The 18,790-nt window shown below is 37.0% G+C and overlaps 1 protein-coding gene across 3 annotated transcripts in view; it reads right to left on the reverse strand.

Moving 5' to 3' along the window:
* GLS (glutaminase) overlaps positions 1-18,790 on the reverse strand; it is a 53,567-nt gene that overhangs the window by 19,719 nt on the left and 15,058 nt on the right. For all 3 annotated transcript variants that reach the window (XM_082762836.1, XM_082762834.1, XM_082762835.1), the window contains 8 exons: positions 15,194-15,252; positions 7,844-7,876; positions 7,527-7,585; positions 6,280-6,346; positions 5,708-5,758; positions 3,167-3,343; positions 1,927-2,058; positions 571-663 (listed from right to left, as the gene is read on the reverse strand). In XM_082762836.1, coding sequence (XP_082618962.1) covers positions 571-663; positions 1,927-2,058; positions 3,167-3,343; positions 5,708-5,758; positions 6,280-6,346; positions 7,527-7,585; positions 7,844-7,876; positions 15,194-15,252 — 671 coding nt within the window. The remainder of the gene's footprint in view (positions 1-570; positions 664-1,926; positions 2,059-3,166; positions 3,344-5,707; positions 5,759-6,279; positions 6,347-7,526; positions 7,586-7,843; positions 7,877-15,193; positions 15,253-18,790) is intronic.

Raw genomic sequence — 18,790 nt, forward strand, 5'->3', positions numbered from 1 at the left:
ATCATATTCTCAAGCACCCTCACACTTATCTTTTGTACATGAAGCTGGATTAGATTCAGTTCTTTCCCAGAGACTGCTTATGCCACTTCCTTAGTAACAGGCACTGGTCTACAGCAACCTAAGGCCTGCTCTCACTGCCTGTGCAACTCGGCAAATAACGTGGTCTCAGAGATATATCACTGTGAAAAAAGACTGAACATACATCTCATGCATTGCAGCACAGAACAAAAGACTAAGCTCCCCAGCTTGTCAATTTTATTTCATTTTTATTAAAAGGCAACCATAGCAGCAACTCTTAGTGACTCACATCAGGTACCACACACTTACTCTAGCGAGGGAGATGACCTTGCATGAGACAGAGTTACAAATCTAATATGAAACTCTACTATACAAAAAAACCTGTCATTGTGTGGTCCACCCAGGTAAGTGTCCACTAATAACGTGCATGATTGGTTTATCTGAAAACTTTGATGGAATACATGTCATTGAGCAGTTTTGCATTTAGAGATGGACTCTCCGTATTTCATCTGATGTCTACATGCAATACTCACTAAAAAAGTTTCAACTTACCCGCTGATCACCACCTTCTCTGCGAGGATCAAGCTTTTTTGCAAAGTGTCTCAAGTTATCGTAATTATGGAAATTACACAAGGAAACCAGATCCTGCAAATATTTAAATAACATATGTTATTTCCTATATATGGTAGTCAAGTGCATATGATATAATACTATTAGCACTTAAGTTCTACATCATATCGTAGAGACTTAAACCAGTAAGAGAAGCTTATTCAATCAATTAGTACCAATGTCTGTAAGGCTCTTTGAACATAACACAATGATACAAGTAAGTTGTAATAACACTATTAAACTCACTTTTTAAAAAAGCAAAGAACAGACAGCAATTTGCAGAGTATCTATGGACTGGTCTAGTATATGAAACTCAAAAATTCCATCAAAAGTATGAAACAAGAAAACGTATGGCATAATGGACCTGAATTTGGTTTGAATTTTATATTAAAATTTGTAATTGTAAAGCTTGGCTATATTACTACATTTGAAAAACAAAATAATACACTCACGTTACTTGTGTGCCATGATCATCTATCAGGCTTTAGGTCTCATTTTAACACCAGTAAGTGCAGTAATTCTTTCACCTACCATTTTTTTTTAATGACTTGATAATTCAAGGTATCGAGTACAAGACTTTCATATCAAAGGTTTAAAAATATTTAGACTAGAACAGGTAACTTCTTCATACTGTACAGCTGGATGGAAAGTTGTAATTGCTGCTCATCCCCAAACTGAAACCTTACACACTGTAAATCCCATGCTGTTGTGGATAAGCTAAGTGAAGGCTACTCATACGAGTATTTACACCCCAGGTTCTGAAGTCCATCCAAACTAGTATCGGTGCAGCCTTACTGTTATTACTAATGAGGAAAAAGAACAAAGATGTTTGCCTTCAACTTCCAATGCATTACTAAAAATCCAAAGTTTCCTATGGGACTCTAGAAAGCCTGCTCTTTTCTTGAAACTTTGTTTTGTTTTCCGTTTGTCATTACTTAATGAGTATTGCAAGGTTGATTTAAGCAGAGACTAAGAACAATGACACTTTTTTTAAAAAAAATTCTCCTCTCCCACAAAGAATGTTTATTTGTCATTTAAAAAAACTATATAAAATCTTTGCTGTTTCTAACACTGCTGTCAGACTGTCCACAGCTCTTTCAAATCAATAGACAAAGCTATAGCTGTTTATTACTAGAATGTAAACCTCTTGTCTTTTCACAGACTCTCACCCTGGGATCAGATGAAATCGCTACATATGAAAGAATGAAGAATCACTATTTAATCCAGTGAGGGCTCAGCTATCCTAACTGAAGCTCAGTAAGCACCAGCTGCAGAAGAAAAAAAGGCAATGCTGCTTACATGACAAAAATGGATTCCTTTAACGCTGTTGCCCATCTTGTCCAAAGGAGGAGACCAGCACATCAAGCCCATAACGTTAGGAACAACCAGGAGAATCCCACCAGCAACTCCAGATTTTGCAGGAAGACCAACCTATAAAGTAAGCAGAGAGTCATTGTCCTCTGCATGCATGCAATGTATTTTACTGAAGATCATTACACAGCATTTGTACGTGGTAGATCTGGAAAGCACTTTAAGCTGACAAAGCATTACTACCTCTTTCTTTTTAGGCAGACAGTAACTTGAACCACAGTTCATGGCTATCTGAGGTATGTGGTCAAAGATATTTGCTCTCAGTAACACAGAAGCCAGTGATATAGCAAAGAAGATAATCCAAATCTCTCTGTTGTAATAAAGCAATTATGACTAAGCAATAATGTATATGCTTTGTCTGTCATGAAGAGTTTGCACAGTGGCATTAGTACAAAGCTATATGAGTATTTAATGGAAAAAGTAAACAAACAAGAAAACAGAAGAGTCTGCCCATAAAGTCATTAAACAACCCAGCTATTTACACTCCGGATAAAGTTGGTGCTTCCCCCTCTCCCAATAGGAACTAATGTCTCCTATCCCCATATTTCAGTAAGCAGTCATTTCTTAGGTCACACAAAGCACCACAATCAATTTTACAAGTTTGCAATGAGGAAAATTGAAAATGCTAAGAACACCACACTGAAAATACAAGTTGCAGCACGTTTAAATACTTGCATAAAAGAAACGTACTGACAGACACAGAAACATGCTACGTGTGGTGCACAGCTTCCACTTACAGTACATGAGGACGATTTATGAAACTGCCTGAGTCAAAGAAGAAAAAGCAACTGCTAGCAAAAGCTTCCTGCTATCTTCTACTCCCATACATCAGGATTCCTTCAGTTACGCTGCTTCCAGTTACACCTGCATCAGTCCCTGTTTCTCTCACCAACAGCCTTTCTTAAGGTTTAAGTATGTGTCAGGGTGAAAAGGAGTCCCAAGCGTGAAGTGGGAGGTCATACTCATGTACTCCAAGGTATTGCATACAAGTAGTGCCATGGATTCCAGGAGGTATTTTCCCCATACATCGTATTTCAATTCCTGAACAATTCATATAATGCCCCCCCCCAGCCCTGCAAAAGCAGGCAAGCAAGCCCCTGAAGATGGAATGCAACAGCACAGATCAGTCTTCCTAGTCAGCTCTAATTAATATCTGAAAACTACTTACATGGAAGGCAAACTGCCCTGAGAAGTCGTACATGCCACAGGAATGCATTAAACTCAAGGTATTCCGGACTGCTTCAGGACTCAGGACTCTTTCTCCGGTGATTGGGCAAAAGCCACCATTAGCCAGAGTCGCTGCCATCACACTTGCTGACTCACAGGTTACTTCTATTGAGCAAAGCTTATGAAAAAGAAATTAACGTTGTAAGAACTGGTAACTCCAGCACAGTAAGGTCCACTATAGCAGGATCAACAACGTCTCTACAGAAATAACATTTCATTAAATAACTTGCAGCATAGTATTTTTTACAGATGATGCTAGTAGCATCAATCAATATGGTCTGAATCTTCTTACTATAAAGAAATAAAGATCCCAGTGACAGTGTTTGTAAGCCTTTTTAGTAGTTTGGGACAGCATGGGTTAGTGTCTCAGCTTGATTCCTCCCCCCACCCCCCTTATGTTGTTTTGGAAGGAAGAGGTCTGGAAAATGATCTCAGTATTCTGCATCTGCTTAAATGGCAAAGACATAAATTAACTTTTTTCAATTTGATTTTTTTTTGTGTGTTTTTTTTTTTTTTTAAAGTCTTAGAAGACCACTTTTCTTTTTTATTGAAAAGTACATTTCAAAGCTGCAAAGCCTAGCACATACAAGTCTTAATGCCAGCACTTCCTGCTGATGCAGCCTTATCTTTACCTTTGTCTCATATATGCTTTATGATGTATTAGTGATATGACCACATGTTTGTCTCTCCCAGGATCCCTGCTTCAGTACAGACTATACATACTTTGGTGACACATCAGGAAATGTGATGTGATGCCATCACCTGATGCTGCCTCATTTCTGCAGAAACCAAAAGATAAGCTGGTTTCAACCTGAAGCTGAAATGCTACTCTGAAAAGTAAACAAACTAGTGCTTGTACTTTTGATTTGCCAAACAGTCATTACATGATACTTCATGAAGTTACCTAAGCCAAGTTTTCATGGGTAGTTACTACCTGGAATTCTTATTTTCCGGCTGCCAAACTCAATACATCCTAGTCCAATCAACTGGAGTTGCAAATCAAGAGAACGTCTGAGACGCATCTAAAATAGCAACTGTGTTTTAAACAGATGAAGCATTACAGAATATCACCTACTTTGAAGAAAGCGTTTCTAGGTTCTCATTTTCAGCACCTACATTTTGTACCTTGGTTCTGCAAAATTACATAATTCTTCCTCACTTTACAAAGGTAATATAAAACCAAGTTCATTACTGCTTAGGAAGTTCCCAGTCACACTAGTGAGGAAGGAGCATTACAGGAGAAAAAGTAGCCTTTAAAGTATAATCTGAGTGCAGAAAAAGAAGCTCTGTGCAATGAGAAGAAAACAAATTGCCACTCAATATACATTCACCCCGTTCTCAGATAACGGGAGGCAAGGGGGATTTTGTAAGGAAAAGTGACAGACCCATGAAATTAGGGCTCAAAATAAAGCCAAATTAAAACTTTATTAGAAAGCTTAGTGTTGGCCTTTCTTAACTTATGAATAGCTTTGCACTCAGAAGCATATTAGGACTTGTAGCGGGACAGAAAACGTTTTAAAATGGATGTTTAAACAGTAATTTGAAAAAAATCAGTTTGTTCTGTGATAACGGTTCAAAGTAGACTATTAGTTTGTATCTAGTTTCCAACTTAATAAGTAGTCAACAGTTTAATTTACATACACAGTTCATAAACAGTCATTCACTTTAAAGGCTGGAACAGATATATCCCAATACAAAACTCAGATAAAAATATGCATTTAAAAACAGTTCCTAACTTGCACAGGCAAGAACAAGTATCACAAATCAAAACCAGACTCCTTTTGAGAACCTTTTTTTTTTTTTTTTTAAACACTTCCCCAGGCAGACTGGCTCAGTAACACAACTTGAACTGGCTCGAGAACTACATGCAACAGTGAATTGTGATTTTTTTTCTTTTTAAGGAAAGCCTTACTGACGAAATACCTCACACTTGCCAAGTTCTTGTTTTGTGACAGTTGCAAATAATTAGCTGAAGAGAGGAAAATAACATGGGGGAAGGAAGAATGCATTTGACTAGATTCTTTGTTTTACTCAAAAGTAAGAAGTCCAAGTTCAGAAAGGAAGAGATATTCATGTTATTTCATTTATGACACTGCACTTAAACTTACAATAGGACATGCAAATGCTATTCTAGTTATGTCAGAGTTCAACGTCCTCCACAGTACAATAAAGAGCAGCAACTCGAAGCAGCAGAAATATTTTAAACTAATTGAAATAACACAGGACAGAACAAGCTTCTGAACTACTCATGCTTTAAAAACATTTGCTAGTTTGCATTAACAATAAAGACACTTAAGTACATCACCTAAACAAAAGCAAGTCTGTATACATTAATTGTACATCATTCATTTCCAAACAGTTTAAACTGATGATGACAAATGTAATTATAAGCCATTAAAACCTTTTTATGAATAAATCAGCTTCTATTGTTTATAACAGTAATCCCAAATCCAATCTAAGTCTCAATTTTAGAGTTAATTACCTGAAAATAGAAGTCTAGGATAGCAACCATATCTGTGCCTTCCGGAAAGCACTGAATGAAGGAAAAAAATAATAATAATAAATCTTTAGGTAAAGTTGCACACTGAGACAAAATTAAACCATATTCTTATCAGCATATGAAACAATAGGCAGATCTTAAACACTTATTCTAATGTAGCAAGTAGAAAAAAATCATTCCTCATTGAAAAATAACAATAATATGAAGTCAACAAAGCTAGGTATTAAAATATTTTTGGTACAGCTTTGAACAGCTTTAAATCACTGAGTAGCAAAATGCATCTAGAATCTTAAAAAATTATCTGTACAGCACAGATTATATATTTTAGCCATGATAATTTATTTGCCCTATGATACAGAAATAAGGTTACAAGTATCCAACTAAAATGACACATGTATTCACACCCTAAATGAGACAGGGCACTTTGAATACAACGCACATAAAATATTACAAAAAATTGTGTCATTCTGAACATCAAGTGAAAGAAACTAAGAATACTGATAGACTATGAAAAGCCCTCAACCTTCAAAATACAATAAACAAAAGAGATCCACCTTTTTTTCTTTCAAGTAGTAGCCAATTGCAAAGTTTCTATCTCCACTCTCTCTCTCGGACTGGAACCTTGAAATGAATAACAAAAGAAGAGAGATCAAGCTTTCAGAAGTGTTGAAGTTCAGAGAAGCATGATGTAACTCAATAAAACTGCACATGAAGGACACATTACTTCTTAACACAAACATTCTATTAACAGAACAAATTGCCATAAAAGCTCACCCCAGTACACCCTGTTGGAGTGAATTAAGTTGGAGTCAAGCTTCAACAGCTGCATATGTATAGTACCAGTTTACCTATACCTACACAAGCTGACTTGCAGGTAAGAAAGAAGCACAAGATCCTACTCTCAGAAGCACTCTTGAACAGGTAGTGGCAGGATGAAACATCTGACAATAAGCTGTAGTGAAAGGGTCATTCACTGACAACGTGGACCAAACTAGAGAGGAACTCAAGGATCACATTACAGCCATGACCAGACTGACATCTGCACTGTTCACCGTGATGATTAAGTTAAGGATGAAAGCTAAAGAAGGAATATGTACGGATACAAAGACAGGTAATTCTCTCCTACCTGGTTATTCTATTACGTTTATATAGAAAGACAAGAGTCGCAGTGAGAGCTAGTACCTTCCATGGCAAGCACTTTGATGCAAACAACACGCAGGAAAAGCACCTGCTGCTTCTCTCCATGTGCATGCCAACTAGCACCCTGCATGCTACTCTGCGTGGAATCTTTACAATTTTTCACAATGCTGCCTCAAAAAGCTCTCAAGATTTCCGAAATGCTACATATTGAGTTCACTGGGGAAACGGGGGAATTATTTTAAAAAAGAATGTAAATAAAGCACATAAAAAGCATGAAGAGTTCCAACTGTACAAAGTTTGCTTTCTCAACATTTGATACACAACCATTAGCATGCACGCTTTAATTTTTAATATGAATGCCCAGAAGGTAAGAGTTGCACTTACAGCTCTCAGAGCCATAGCATCACAGCACTGCGACAGAATAATGACATTTCAAAGAGAAAACGAACACTTCCATGTCAGATACAGCCATAGTGATGATATCCAGAGACACGCACAACTTTATTTCTTGATAATTTTAAGCCAAAGATAGACCCTATGACATCAGGGATGAAATTACAGTTTCCATTTTAAGTAACCAAACACTGCTCTAAACTCATAGTGCCAACTGTCAGTGGAGGTATTTTTCACCTAACTTTGTTAAGTATAGGAAAATACTCACGTAGCATTACTGAATCCAACATATTCATTACCAGCCATTTTATTCATGAATTGCATCACCTGTTAAAGACAGACAGAAGGGAGAAAAAAGGCATGCTAACATTTTCCAACATAAAGTTGTAACTGATCAACTTTCAGCCCAGCCTTACCCTAAGACCTATCTTGCAACAACATTTCGCAAATGCAATCCAAATCACTGGATGTTTAAACAACCAAACACAGATTTAAGAAGGACTAACACTTCACATGCAGTTCTTTTGCATGTTGAGACTACAATCACTCATTTTAGTTAGAAGAAAGGAGTATCAGTTCACTTACGTAGTCAAATTTTTCTGCATTATTTGCTCCTTGCTGCAAGAAAAGAAAAAATAATTTACAAAAATGTTAACATAAGAAACAAATAAGTTCACTTAACATCTATAGGACTTTTATTGCATATAACTAAGGTATGAAGCTAATTAAGAATAAGGTACTACAATCATTTAATATATAAATGAAAAATTAGTGTTAAGTAAGTCTTTAACTATCATTTAAGTAAAACGATCCTTTAAGAGTTATCAAACACCTGCATGGTGAACATAAACTTAAACTGAAAAAGGTATGCTTTATTTTAAGCACTTTCTACTCAACTTTACGTGTTTAATACAAGTAAAAGTAGTAGTTAAAGCAAAAAAAAATACAAAAATAGCTACAATCAGGATAATTACAATGAAAACACTAACTTTACATAGATTAGTAACAATAGGTAGTCTTACATTACCCATAGAGCTGAGCATAGCAAAATTCAGGCTACTGAGGCTAAAATATTTTCCATGGCTAGTGCCCATACTAAGAATTTGGACTTCAAATAAAGTGCTACCACTTACTATGAAAATAATTGCATTTAATCAAAAGTATCTGATTTAATAGCTGATTAATGTCCTACCTATTAAAAAGTAAACAGAAAAAAATATAATTTCACATCATACAGGACAGTACATCACTTTGCTAACAACATAAAGTAAAATATTAAACAAAATAATAAGGATGCTGGGACATTAATTCTTAGGATCAAGGGGTTGTTTGCTTTGCTCTTGTTTTTTTTTCCTCTGGGGAGAGGATTGTGGTGTGGGTGTGAGGGGTGTTATTTGGGGCTTTTCTTTTTTTCCTTTTAAGAACAGTCTCAAATTTAGCAGCTGCCAGTTAAGGATGTATTGATTCTTTATTGTTATCTGACAGGCAACCTTTCACGAATTCCTATAGCAAGATATTGAAATAAGGGTGGGAGATTTAAGAAAAAGTGCATGGTCGACTGGGGGGGGAGGGGGATTGAGCTAGTTTTTTGAAGTAGCCAAGTAGCATCATCTTAGGAAGTTTAAAAAACTATGGCATTACATATACAAGTGGAAACAATACATCTGCAGATGTTTTTATGAGTAATTTTAGTATTAAATATACTTTATTTAGCTATAACATTCTGTTAGCAAACTATTCAAGTTTCAAAAAATGTATTCAAGTATTCAAAACTTGCACAATGTTTAGTATGGGAACAGGGAAAAAGTGAAAAAAAAATGAAGCTTTCTGTCAACCAGTATTTTACTTATTGAAATGCGTAAAGCCAGTCTCATTTCCCACTCTACGTGGATTAGGGTGTTGCAGGTAATCCCTGAAGCCCATGCATCAGCTCATCTACAAGAAGATGTGCAGTCATACACGTACGATCACTAGCTGCAAGGAACACCAGACTGTTTTGACAGAACTACACAGCCGTGGTTACCTTACAATTAAAAGCTAATAACCTTAAAGTCAATAATCTCTAGCTATTTCATAATAAGATTAAAAAAATATGCTACATTTCATCAAAATGTTCCTGTATAATACCAGAACACAAGCCTTAAGAATTTAACTCCAAATCTGTTCAATGAAAAATAATTAAAAGAAGAAATTACCAACTTCATTGAACTGTTGCAGTTGTCAAAATATTCCATAGATCCTAATGCTGTAAAATATGTAACAACATTTAAACCACAAAAACCTTTTCAAACCTTTCAAATGCACAATGAACATCTTTTCTGGGAAAGTGGGTCAGCATTAGTTATGGGATGCTGCATTGATAATCGTATGGTTAGACATAATAAATTGAAACAAGTTCTTTTGTTAAAAAAAAGAAAGAGGGAGAAAGGGATCATGCTTTCTGCAAAAATATAAATACATTATACTTCACTTTTTTTTGCCCAGTTGAAAAAAAATTCCTTGCCCTTCAACGAAAAAAATGGCTTTTCTAGCAGTATATAAAATTGGTGGGCAGAAGACCCAATGCAAACTTGTTCCATATCAACTTCTTATTAAAAAAGGTTTAACAGTTGCATCTGCTCTCATATTTTGGGAAGAAAATCTTCTGTATACTAACTCAGACGATGCCTTTTTAAGTCATTGATGCTCTACACACTTCCATAGGTACTTTACACCAAAGAAGAGCATTGTTACAGAAAGTAGACTGCTCATAATACCTAAAACATTTGCCTGAGTAATTGCATGACCAAGACTTCAGTAGGGATTTAACATAAGGCATAACTAACACAGTAAACATTGCTTCCATTCACAGGATTCAAAAAGCATGGCATTAGTGTCCCTGTTTCAGCCCCTTACAGATGTACGCCTCCCTCCTTCTAAACATCTGGAGACAAAGATAATGCATGTTCTACAATGAAAAGCTAAGCGTAGATATAAAATCTTAACAGAATACTGAGCAACTTTTCTGTAATAATTTAAACAAATATAGACAAAAAAACTTCTGTTCCTGCAAGTGCTTCTTATTTTTAGCTTGATTGTGTAAGCTTATGAGGCTGGGAGCACCTGGACAATACCTTTTGCTTTTCTTTTTCTCATCAGCTGTGATGCAATTGCCCTGTCTAGGACATTGAGCATTCCATGCACTAACTGCACAAACACTTACTGCATTTCTGGGGACATATGCTCATATACACACTGACTGTACACATGCTTGTGTGTATATACATATGGAAAAACATCTCTAAATGAGTACAAAATGAAACTGAAAATGTTAAGATTGAAGCAGTTTGAGAGACAGAAGATTCAAACTTGCAAAAGACAATTTGGTAAACCCTCAAAACCACAGTGGAAGTCTATCAAATTTTATTTTATTTTATTTTTTAACTTTTTTTTTTTTTTTTTTTTTTTTTGACTGTGACAGGTTCTTAGCGATCTTTCTCTTATTTAGAGAAGGCATTTCTATTATTTGTATTTCTACTGGAAAAATACAAAGCAATTGCTTAAGTTGCATGCCTATATGTACAGGGAGACACATGGATACCTACCAGAGCTTGCAACAACAAAATTAAGCAATAGTTATTAGAAAAGTGGTTGCTGTTAGCCACTTTTCACTGATCAACATATCATGTTTATACAATTAGACCACAGAAGCTCTTACCATGTGTCTCTTGTTAAATTATTTTTCCAGTTTTGAATCCAAACTAATAAGAATATCTGGATCACGAGACTTAAAAGAGAAGATGATTATTAATAAAAATAAATGCCTAGAACTTTTAAAGGTACATGTATAACTTAACACTATATTGTGAGGAAAGCACTGAGGAAAGGAGTCCTAACTATGTTACAGGGCAAGGAAAGAGTTTTTACATTAACTGCCACATACTGCTCTACCAGGTGTTCTAGGCCAAGTAACATGTAACACATTTGAGTTGTAACAAAAAGCAGAGAATGATGTGAATGGATGTTCTACTCCACGTTAGTTACTACAAGACAATGAAATATCCAGGAAGAGAGGAAACTTCTCCCAAATAAATACAAGTATCTCACGATGAGGATCACAGTGCCAACACACCTTTTTAAGTGGTGTGCATGTACACGTACACATCGGGCTAACTGGAGCAAGAAGCAGACAGCAGTTAAGCTAAACCTGGACTATTTATTTTAACTATATTATTAAATAAAAGCCCATTGAGAAACGTCTATCTTTTTCCCCTCAGGGGTTCAATCCAGATTGTGTAAGCTTCCTAATAACCGCACCCTGGCAGCGAACAGACCCCCAGAGCAGCTGGGCAGGTTTTTACATCGCTCAGGCTTACTGGTGTATTTCGCATGCTCTGAAGTATGAATCACAGAATCACGCTCTGCTTTTTATGCTTAAGCGAAGCTTTACTAGTTCAGATTTTTTTCAGGGTCAACAAAACCAGCATTTTCGTCTTCACCTATACCAAACTTTCTTGCAGAGGCTGTGAACACTGCTGTGCCCCGAGCACATCTAAGTGCCCCTCACATTAGTTCATCAGCACAGAGTGCTCCACAGAGCCTTGGCATCTGTCTTCCCTGGCTATGTAAACAGATCCTGCACGAACATGTCAACACTCAAGGGATTTATATACACCACCATCACCCAAACCTTTGCTGCTACCCTCAGAAAGCTTTCATCTACGGACACAATCTTGGCACTTAACAATAAAAAGTTACTTAAGATGCCTCGTAATTCCTCGCACAGCCACGTGCCACCTTCTACATGTCTCACCCTGAGCCCTTCCTCTCCATCTTGGCTGCACTGCTGCCCCGTTGCCAGCCATGGCTAAGCGGACACGCCACCACTCGTCTTCTGGACGGGATGCACTTTGAGGATTGAGTTTCAAGTTTCAGAAAGAACAAGAAACCAAAGCATTAAAACTCCCATCTACGCTGAAAGTAATAAAGACTTCCCAGTCACTGTGATTTGCAGAGAGCTAGGTGGTCACAGAGCACCCATCTGTGCTACGTCTGTCCAGCAGCTGCATCCTCTTGTTTCAGGCACCTCTATTTCCTTGGAGACCTGCAAGATTTTATCATTTGATTCTAATATCATTTCTTCACATCAACTCGTGTAATTGCCACTACTGTTCTCATTTGATAAGTTATATCGTTACAACAATTGTTACAACAATTTTGAAGTAATTGTTGACTAGTAATAAAGGCAAATGGCTGTACAATAACAAACACGCAAAAGGGTTCTCAGGGCTTTTTCAAATTTTAATTAAAAATCAGCCCACGGTATTTCCTCTTGCTAAAGGATTTTTATGCTAAATATGTGCTTTAAGCAGTCTGTGGAGTGCAATGCAGGTATGGTTAGAACAGATCCATCGGTTAAGGCACCAAAGTCTCAATGCACAGCAGGTCCAAGCACAGCAGGAGAATCATATAAGCAGGTGAAAGTATATCATTACTCATGCCTAAGCTAAATAAACATAAAACTTTATATGCAGGTTTGTTTGTTTGGTTGGTTTTGTTTGTTTTTTTACTACTATGAATAGCAAGTATTAAACTTTACAGTTTAGGTCTGTGCTGTCTCCGTTCTAAGGTGTGAACACCTAATTCTTACTGCAGTCAAAGCTGGATTCGGGACCCTAAGAACTGTTTCTCCCCCCTAAAGCACTGAAACATTACATATTCTGACAAACAAAAAAAAAAGGATTACTCCAAGCTTCATCTCTTATCCACAAATAATCATCACTGATGTCAGATTTTAAGGGCAGTTACGTACAAAATCATGCATGCTAACAGCTGCTGAGTCCTGCACAGTGTAACGGGTGTAGGTTTTGCAAGACTTCTTTTATCAGTTTCTCAGAAAGAGATAAAACAGCAAACGTATCTCCAAGGAGGTAACAGCATTCTGAACACTGAAATACAGCAACAGTCTCTCCATAGCTATCAGCATGCTATCATTAGATAAACCTGGCATACAGGAGAAATTCAACCATATTTAATGACCCTTTAGTTTTCTTGGACTCCACAAGCCAAACAGAGTCCACATATGTAAGTAACATCTTAAACAAAATAGAAGGAATTCAGAGGAACTGAGGGCAGAACAACAGGTTAATGCAGACACCTTTTCCAGGAAAAAAAGGGTAAGTCAGATTAGATCCGATACAAACTTGAATTTCTTAACTCACTGTATAGTTAGGAGGAATGTTGCTAACTTGCAGATTGTAAGGAAGTTATTTCACAAACCGTGAGATAGCTGTAAATAAATAGCTGTATTTTTCCATAAAAAAATATAGCTATTCATTTCCGTAGCCCTCTATGTAGCTCTCCTCAGAATGGTATGTTTAGTTTGGTTAGTTATTCAAATGATAAATGGTATCTTAGTGAAAGTATTACATGGATATCTACATTGTAATCATAGTGAAAACAAATAATGAAGTGATAAGTGTGATATGCGTCCATTAGACGTGCAGTTACCACATGCAAAGACATCGGTGCAGTGCAATACTCTTCATAAGAACATTACAGAAAAAAGAAAAAAAACACAAAGCCCACCCTGCAAAAACAACCCCCCAACCTGCTAACAGATATCACAATTACATGCAGTAAACAAAACCGTTTTGTCTATTTACAAGTAAACCATTTATCAAGAACTATGTGCCTTCTGCAAGAGGCACATGCTCGTGTTTTGCCTTACGACCAATAGGACATGTTCTAGTACGTCTAACATTTTGACAAGTGTGTAAAGTCAGATTTTAAAATTCACTATTAGCCAAGTGAATTTCAATGCTCAGTCAACCTTTAAAAAATATTAAACGCGAGTAAATTTACCTGTCATACTTAAGGCCATTTTCTTTCACCTACAGCTATTAAAGATAAATGTCTTTAAGCAGGAGTTCTTACACCTTCTTCAAATATAAAATAACAGAAAAATCATGATCTAAGTAATTTTAAAATCAACAATTTGGAAAGAAGAGGTAGGAAACACACTGTAGCTAATGAACTGTGAAACATAACCAAGACAAAGGCTGTAAACAAGATTTTCAGATCTCTCAGTAACAGCATTAAGTTTCCTACTTCAGAACTCGGGGGGACCGACATGTTCCCCAGAACTCTAAGCAGGAATCCTGAATTCTACAAATACTTTTCGTATCAGTGGCTATAAAAACAAAAGGCAGAAAAAACAAGTAAAGTAGCTGGTAAACTTTAGCATTACATGAAATTTCCACCATTTACAACTTCAAGAGATGCACAGTTATTCTAATGACAAAGAAAACACTGCTTTCCAGAAGTCACAACATCATGGGCTAAAGACGCTAAGTCTTTATTCAGCTTCCAGTTTACTCAGCAAAATAGAGGCAACAGTTTCTAAACACATTTGAGAAAGCACATTTAACGAAACTACATCCCAAAAGTTCAATGTAATTCAGTCGTGCAGTATGTTAATAGTAGACAAATTTAGAATTAAGACTGACGTGGGAATATAACTACATTGCTCACATAAATTACAGGATCTTCTATTTCTTCTGCACAGCAAGAAATATTATTGTAAGTTTGTGCTATATAAGCATTAGACATTCAGAAACATACTTGAGTGCTATAAAGCATATTTGTGAGGACATACTCTTAACATTGAATACCAGGCAATTCTCTCAAGAGTATATAAATTGTTATGCAGTTAAAGAAGGAAACAAAATAAAACTAAAAACACTATTAATAAAGTTTTTCATCTGCACTGTTACTTCTTTGAAGAACTGTTAGTCTAATACTGCCTTCGTTTGGGAGTGTTACTACTTAGAAAACACTACAGCTGGTCTACCTGCTAATCCTGCCATCCAATATTCCAACACATGCAACAAAAACATGATACTTTTCTACATTCTATTAAAATATTCTTAGAGAAACTAGAAGTTAATTTTTTACCTTGATTAAAGATGTGATCACAATTGCTCCAGCATTCACCATAGGGTTATGAGGCCTGTCTGTGAAATAAAAGTTTTCAATTACAAATCTATCCCAGGACACAACTGTCAATCAGAAACAGGTGTTTCAGTGAAAAACGATAAATGTGAAATATATGACTTGAAACAATGATGATAGAATATAGTCCTAAACTATATAATCCTAAATTGTAACACTAAAAATAGTTTAAGTTTTTTGTAATTCTGAGCAAAGCACTTTAAAGCTTAGCACACGCTCAGCCTAACGCTCCTTAACAACCCAGTAAAAGAACCAGACTGGCAATGTCTTTTCTTGAAAATTTTGAATCCTCTGCATTGATCCAAGATTTGATAAATGCAACATCTGCAAGCAGAACAACCCCCAAGGGACTTTCCAATTTTTCTCCAACTTACCAAGTCTGAGTAATTTAAAATGTTCAACAGTTACTTAAAAAAAAATCCCAAATCTTGAATTTCCTTATTGCTGTACTTAAACACAAAAACTTGGTTCTTTTCAAGAAACAGAGGTTTCTATTGGCTTCTTGTGAAATACAAACATCGCTTTACTCATCCTCACCAAGATTTAACATTTTACAGTTAGCTTACACCTGCTATGCTTACATCTTTTTATCACTAATCTCCATATCAACAGTATTTCTGCATTCCCACTGGAAGAATCACCATTAAAAAAAAAAATCCTTATCAGTTGTCTGCTTTTCTTAACGAGTAGTTTTCATTCATCAACATCTACCTCCTACAGATTTCCTTCCTTTTTTTAAACTAACACTTTTGCTGTACCATTTAACTAGGATGTTGCTCTTTAAGGGTTCTAGTGTCTGAAAGAGTCAGTTTTCACTACTTCGATACTGCAACAGGTTTAAAGCAAATAAAAGGAAGAATTTATCTCCAAATTTGGAAAAAAAAAATCCATTAGAAATACGAAGCATTCACTTTTGTTAATACACACTAAAGGAGCTTGATAATTGCTTCCTAGAGATTGATGCAATACACTGCATGTACACACACAAACTGTTTTCCCATGAGATTTACACTGGGTCAGGGTCAATGGCACTTGGCCACCCCTGACTATCAGAATAATCTCCAAAAAAATAATCGAGGTTGTTTTAGTACTTTTCTGAAAGTCAGTATTAAAAAGATTTTTTTTTCCCCAAACAAGTTTAACTTATGTCCAAAAAACGTGAAGCTCCCCTAAGATATAAACTTAGCCTATGTCCTGTTTCTGAAGCCGTCTGGGCCAGTCTCCAGGTCTGCAATCAACCTGTGAATTGTCCTCATTTTCATTCATCCGATTGTATTTGAGATCTGCATACACCACGCATCCTGTTCTACTCCTATCAGTAATACCAGTGACCTGGGTCAAAAATATTTGCCTTTTGATTAAAACCGCATTTGAGAAGGAAAAACACGTCGTTTCAATAGCTTCCGAGCTCCGTCTCATTAGGGACCAAAAAGCTCTTCAATCCTCACTTGTGTTGCAGCGTGTCACTGAATGGCATCGAGCTTTTTGGTCTCAGGGTTCAGACACTGCGTTAGCTTTTACCAAAGCCACGCACAGGTCTCTTCCTAAAGCAGCAGCAACTACTGAGCTCCCTCTCTGTGGATGCAACCAGCAAAGGGACTGCACGTTGTACAATGAGAAGGAATGAAGGCTGCCAGTGTAATTGCAACAGTGCGCCGAAGAGGTGAGCAGACTCATCTGCTTATCTTCAGAAAGAGATAGCGAGCTCTGGAAAGCTAACTGGCACACATCACTAAACACACACACTAATCAAATAAAGGCAATGATTTGCTTAGACTGAAAAAACATCTGTTACACGGCTTCCCTGCAAGTCTCTTGTCTTGTATCATCTCATTACACTTCAGAGTAAATTCATCTTCTTACCCTTAATGAAAAGGGCAAGCCATAAGAAGCATTCAATTCCAACTAGGATGCCCTAAGCCCAGCACTGAGTCATTTGCCTCGTGCATGAACAACCCACCTCCTGGCCTCCGAACAGGACACGGGCTGTTCTGAGACACAGCTCTGCTTTTGCTGCGGGAAGGAGCTACTTGTCCACAAGACCCATCAGCGCAGGGACTGGAAACCTATTTAACAGGTGTTTCTCCCTCTTCGAGAAGAAGGGATGTGTTTTTTATACCTCCGACTGCCTGGCGCCCAGCAGGACTGCTCCAGCAGCCTGCCCAGCCGTCACGCCACGTGTGACCCAGACCTTTCCCTTGGCAGCTCAGGTTACTCCACTTCCCCGCTGCCGCTTCTCCTGACCTTGCTGGCCCACCGCTGGGCTCACTTGCAGGGCTCTGCCTCGCAGTCGTTGAGCACAGAAAGCAGAAGTTGCCACACGGGCACCAAACAGACATTTTAATGCACACTACAGTTCATCACGACAGCTTCCTTCCGAAAGAGACATCAGCAGGCGCTTGTCTAACACAGAAGCAAGGTAAACAAAGAGATGCAGCACCTCTCTATTTTAGTAACCTTCAATATACTACATTAAAAAAAAAAAGCTTCAGACAGATCTAAGCAGTTTCCAAATAGCTGCAGATCACTTTATAAATCCTGGCTACAAACATGAAATCCCACCATATCAGAGTAATTAGAAAGCAAATGGATTAAACGAACACCTTCTGTATTTTCAGATCCAGTCCAAGTTACGTTAAACCTACCACTCTGCATATCCAAACTTCAGACAACACTTCATGTTTACTTGTGAATTGCAATCCTTTCTTCCCTCTGTCTCTTTCACTTCCAGAAGCACGACTTCCCTTCCTCTCCCTGTGACTGACTTCTGCTTTCTGGTTAAGGCCTGTAGAGAACCAGCTCTAAGAGCCTTTCACCCAGCACGTCTTCTCATGTGTGTTGTCCCAGCCACACAGCCACAGACTTTATTAAAAGTTACATCATGTGCATGAGTCCTCTCTATTCACTTCATGCACACCCGTCAAACTCTCACTAGAGCCAATTCTCTTGTTACACAACAGTCCAATGCTGCTGAAGTCTAACAGTAATATAACAAGTCTAGCAATTCACCTTCTCTCATAATTTAAGAAGTGTAATAAAAAGCAAATTAAAGCTACTAGATTTTGTCATTCTATTAAGATGAAAAACGGAAAAACTTAATTGGATTAAGTCTTTTTCTTTTTTTTTTTTTTTAATATTAAAGCTTTCTTAGGACATAAAAGGCAGTCTTCTTCATACTGTATGACACTATTTGAGAACTATTAGGAAAGTCAGAACAAGGCCAACAAGCCTGAATTCCCTCTTGGGAAGTGCTAATGAAATACTACCGTGAGTATCACTAACATGCTAAAAAGAAGAAATGAACTGTCAAAATTTATCTGATGCACAAGGTTGGGAAAAGGGATTTCAAGGTATGTCTAAATATAATTATGCATTATAATTTGTGAATATCTGTATTAATATTTGCAGTGAAAGTCAGAATTCAATACAGTCCTTGACAAAAATACGCTATTAATCAAATATTAATTGGAGTACCATGGCAACAGAAACATTGGCTGTGCTTTTAGTGGCAGATCTGCTAGAAGCAGCGTTTGTGTTTCA

This window comes from Aythya marila (assembly GCF_965140915.1).
Source record: "Aythya marila genome assembly, chromosome: 6".
Taxonomy (NCBI): domain Eukaryota; kingdom Metazoa; phylum Chordata; class Aves; order Anseriformes; family Anatidae; genus Aythya; species Aythya marila.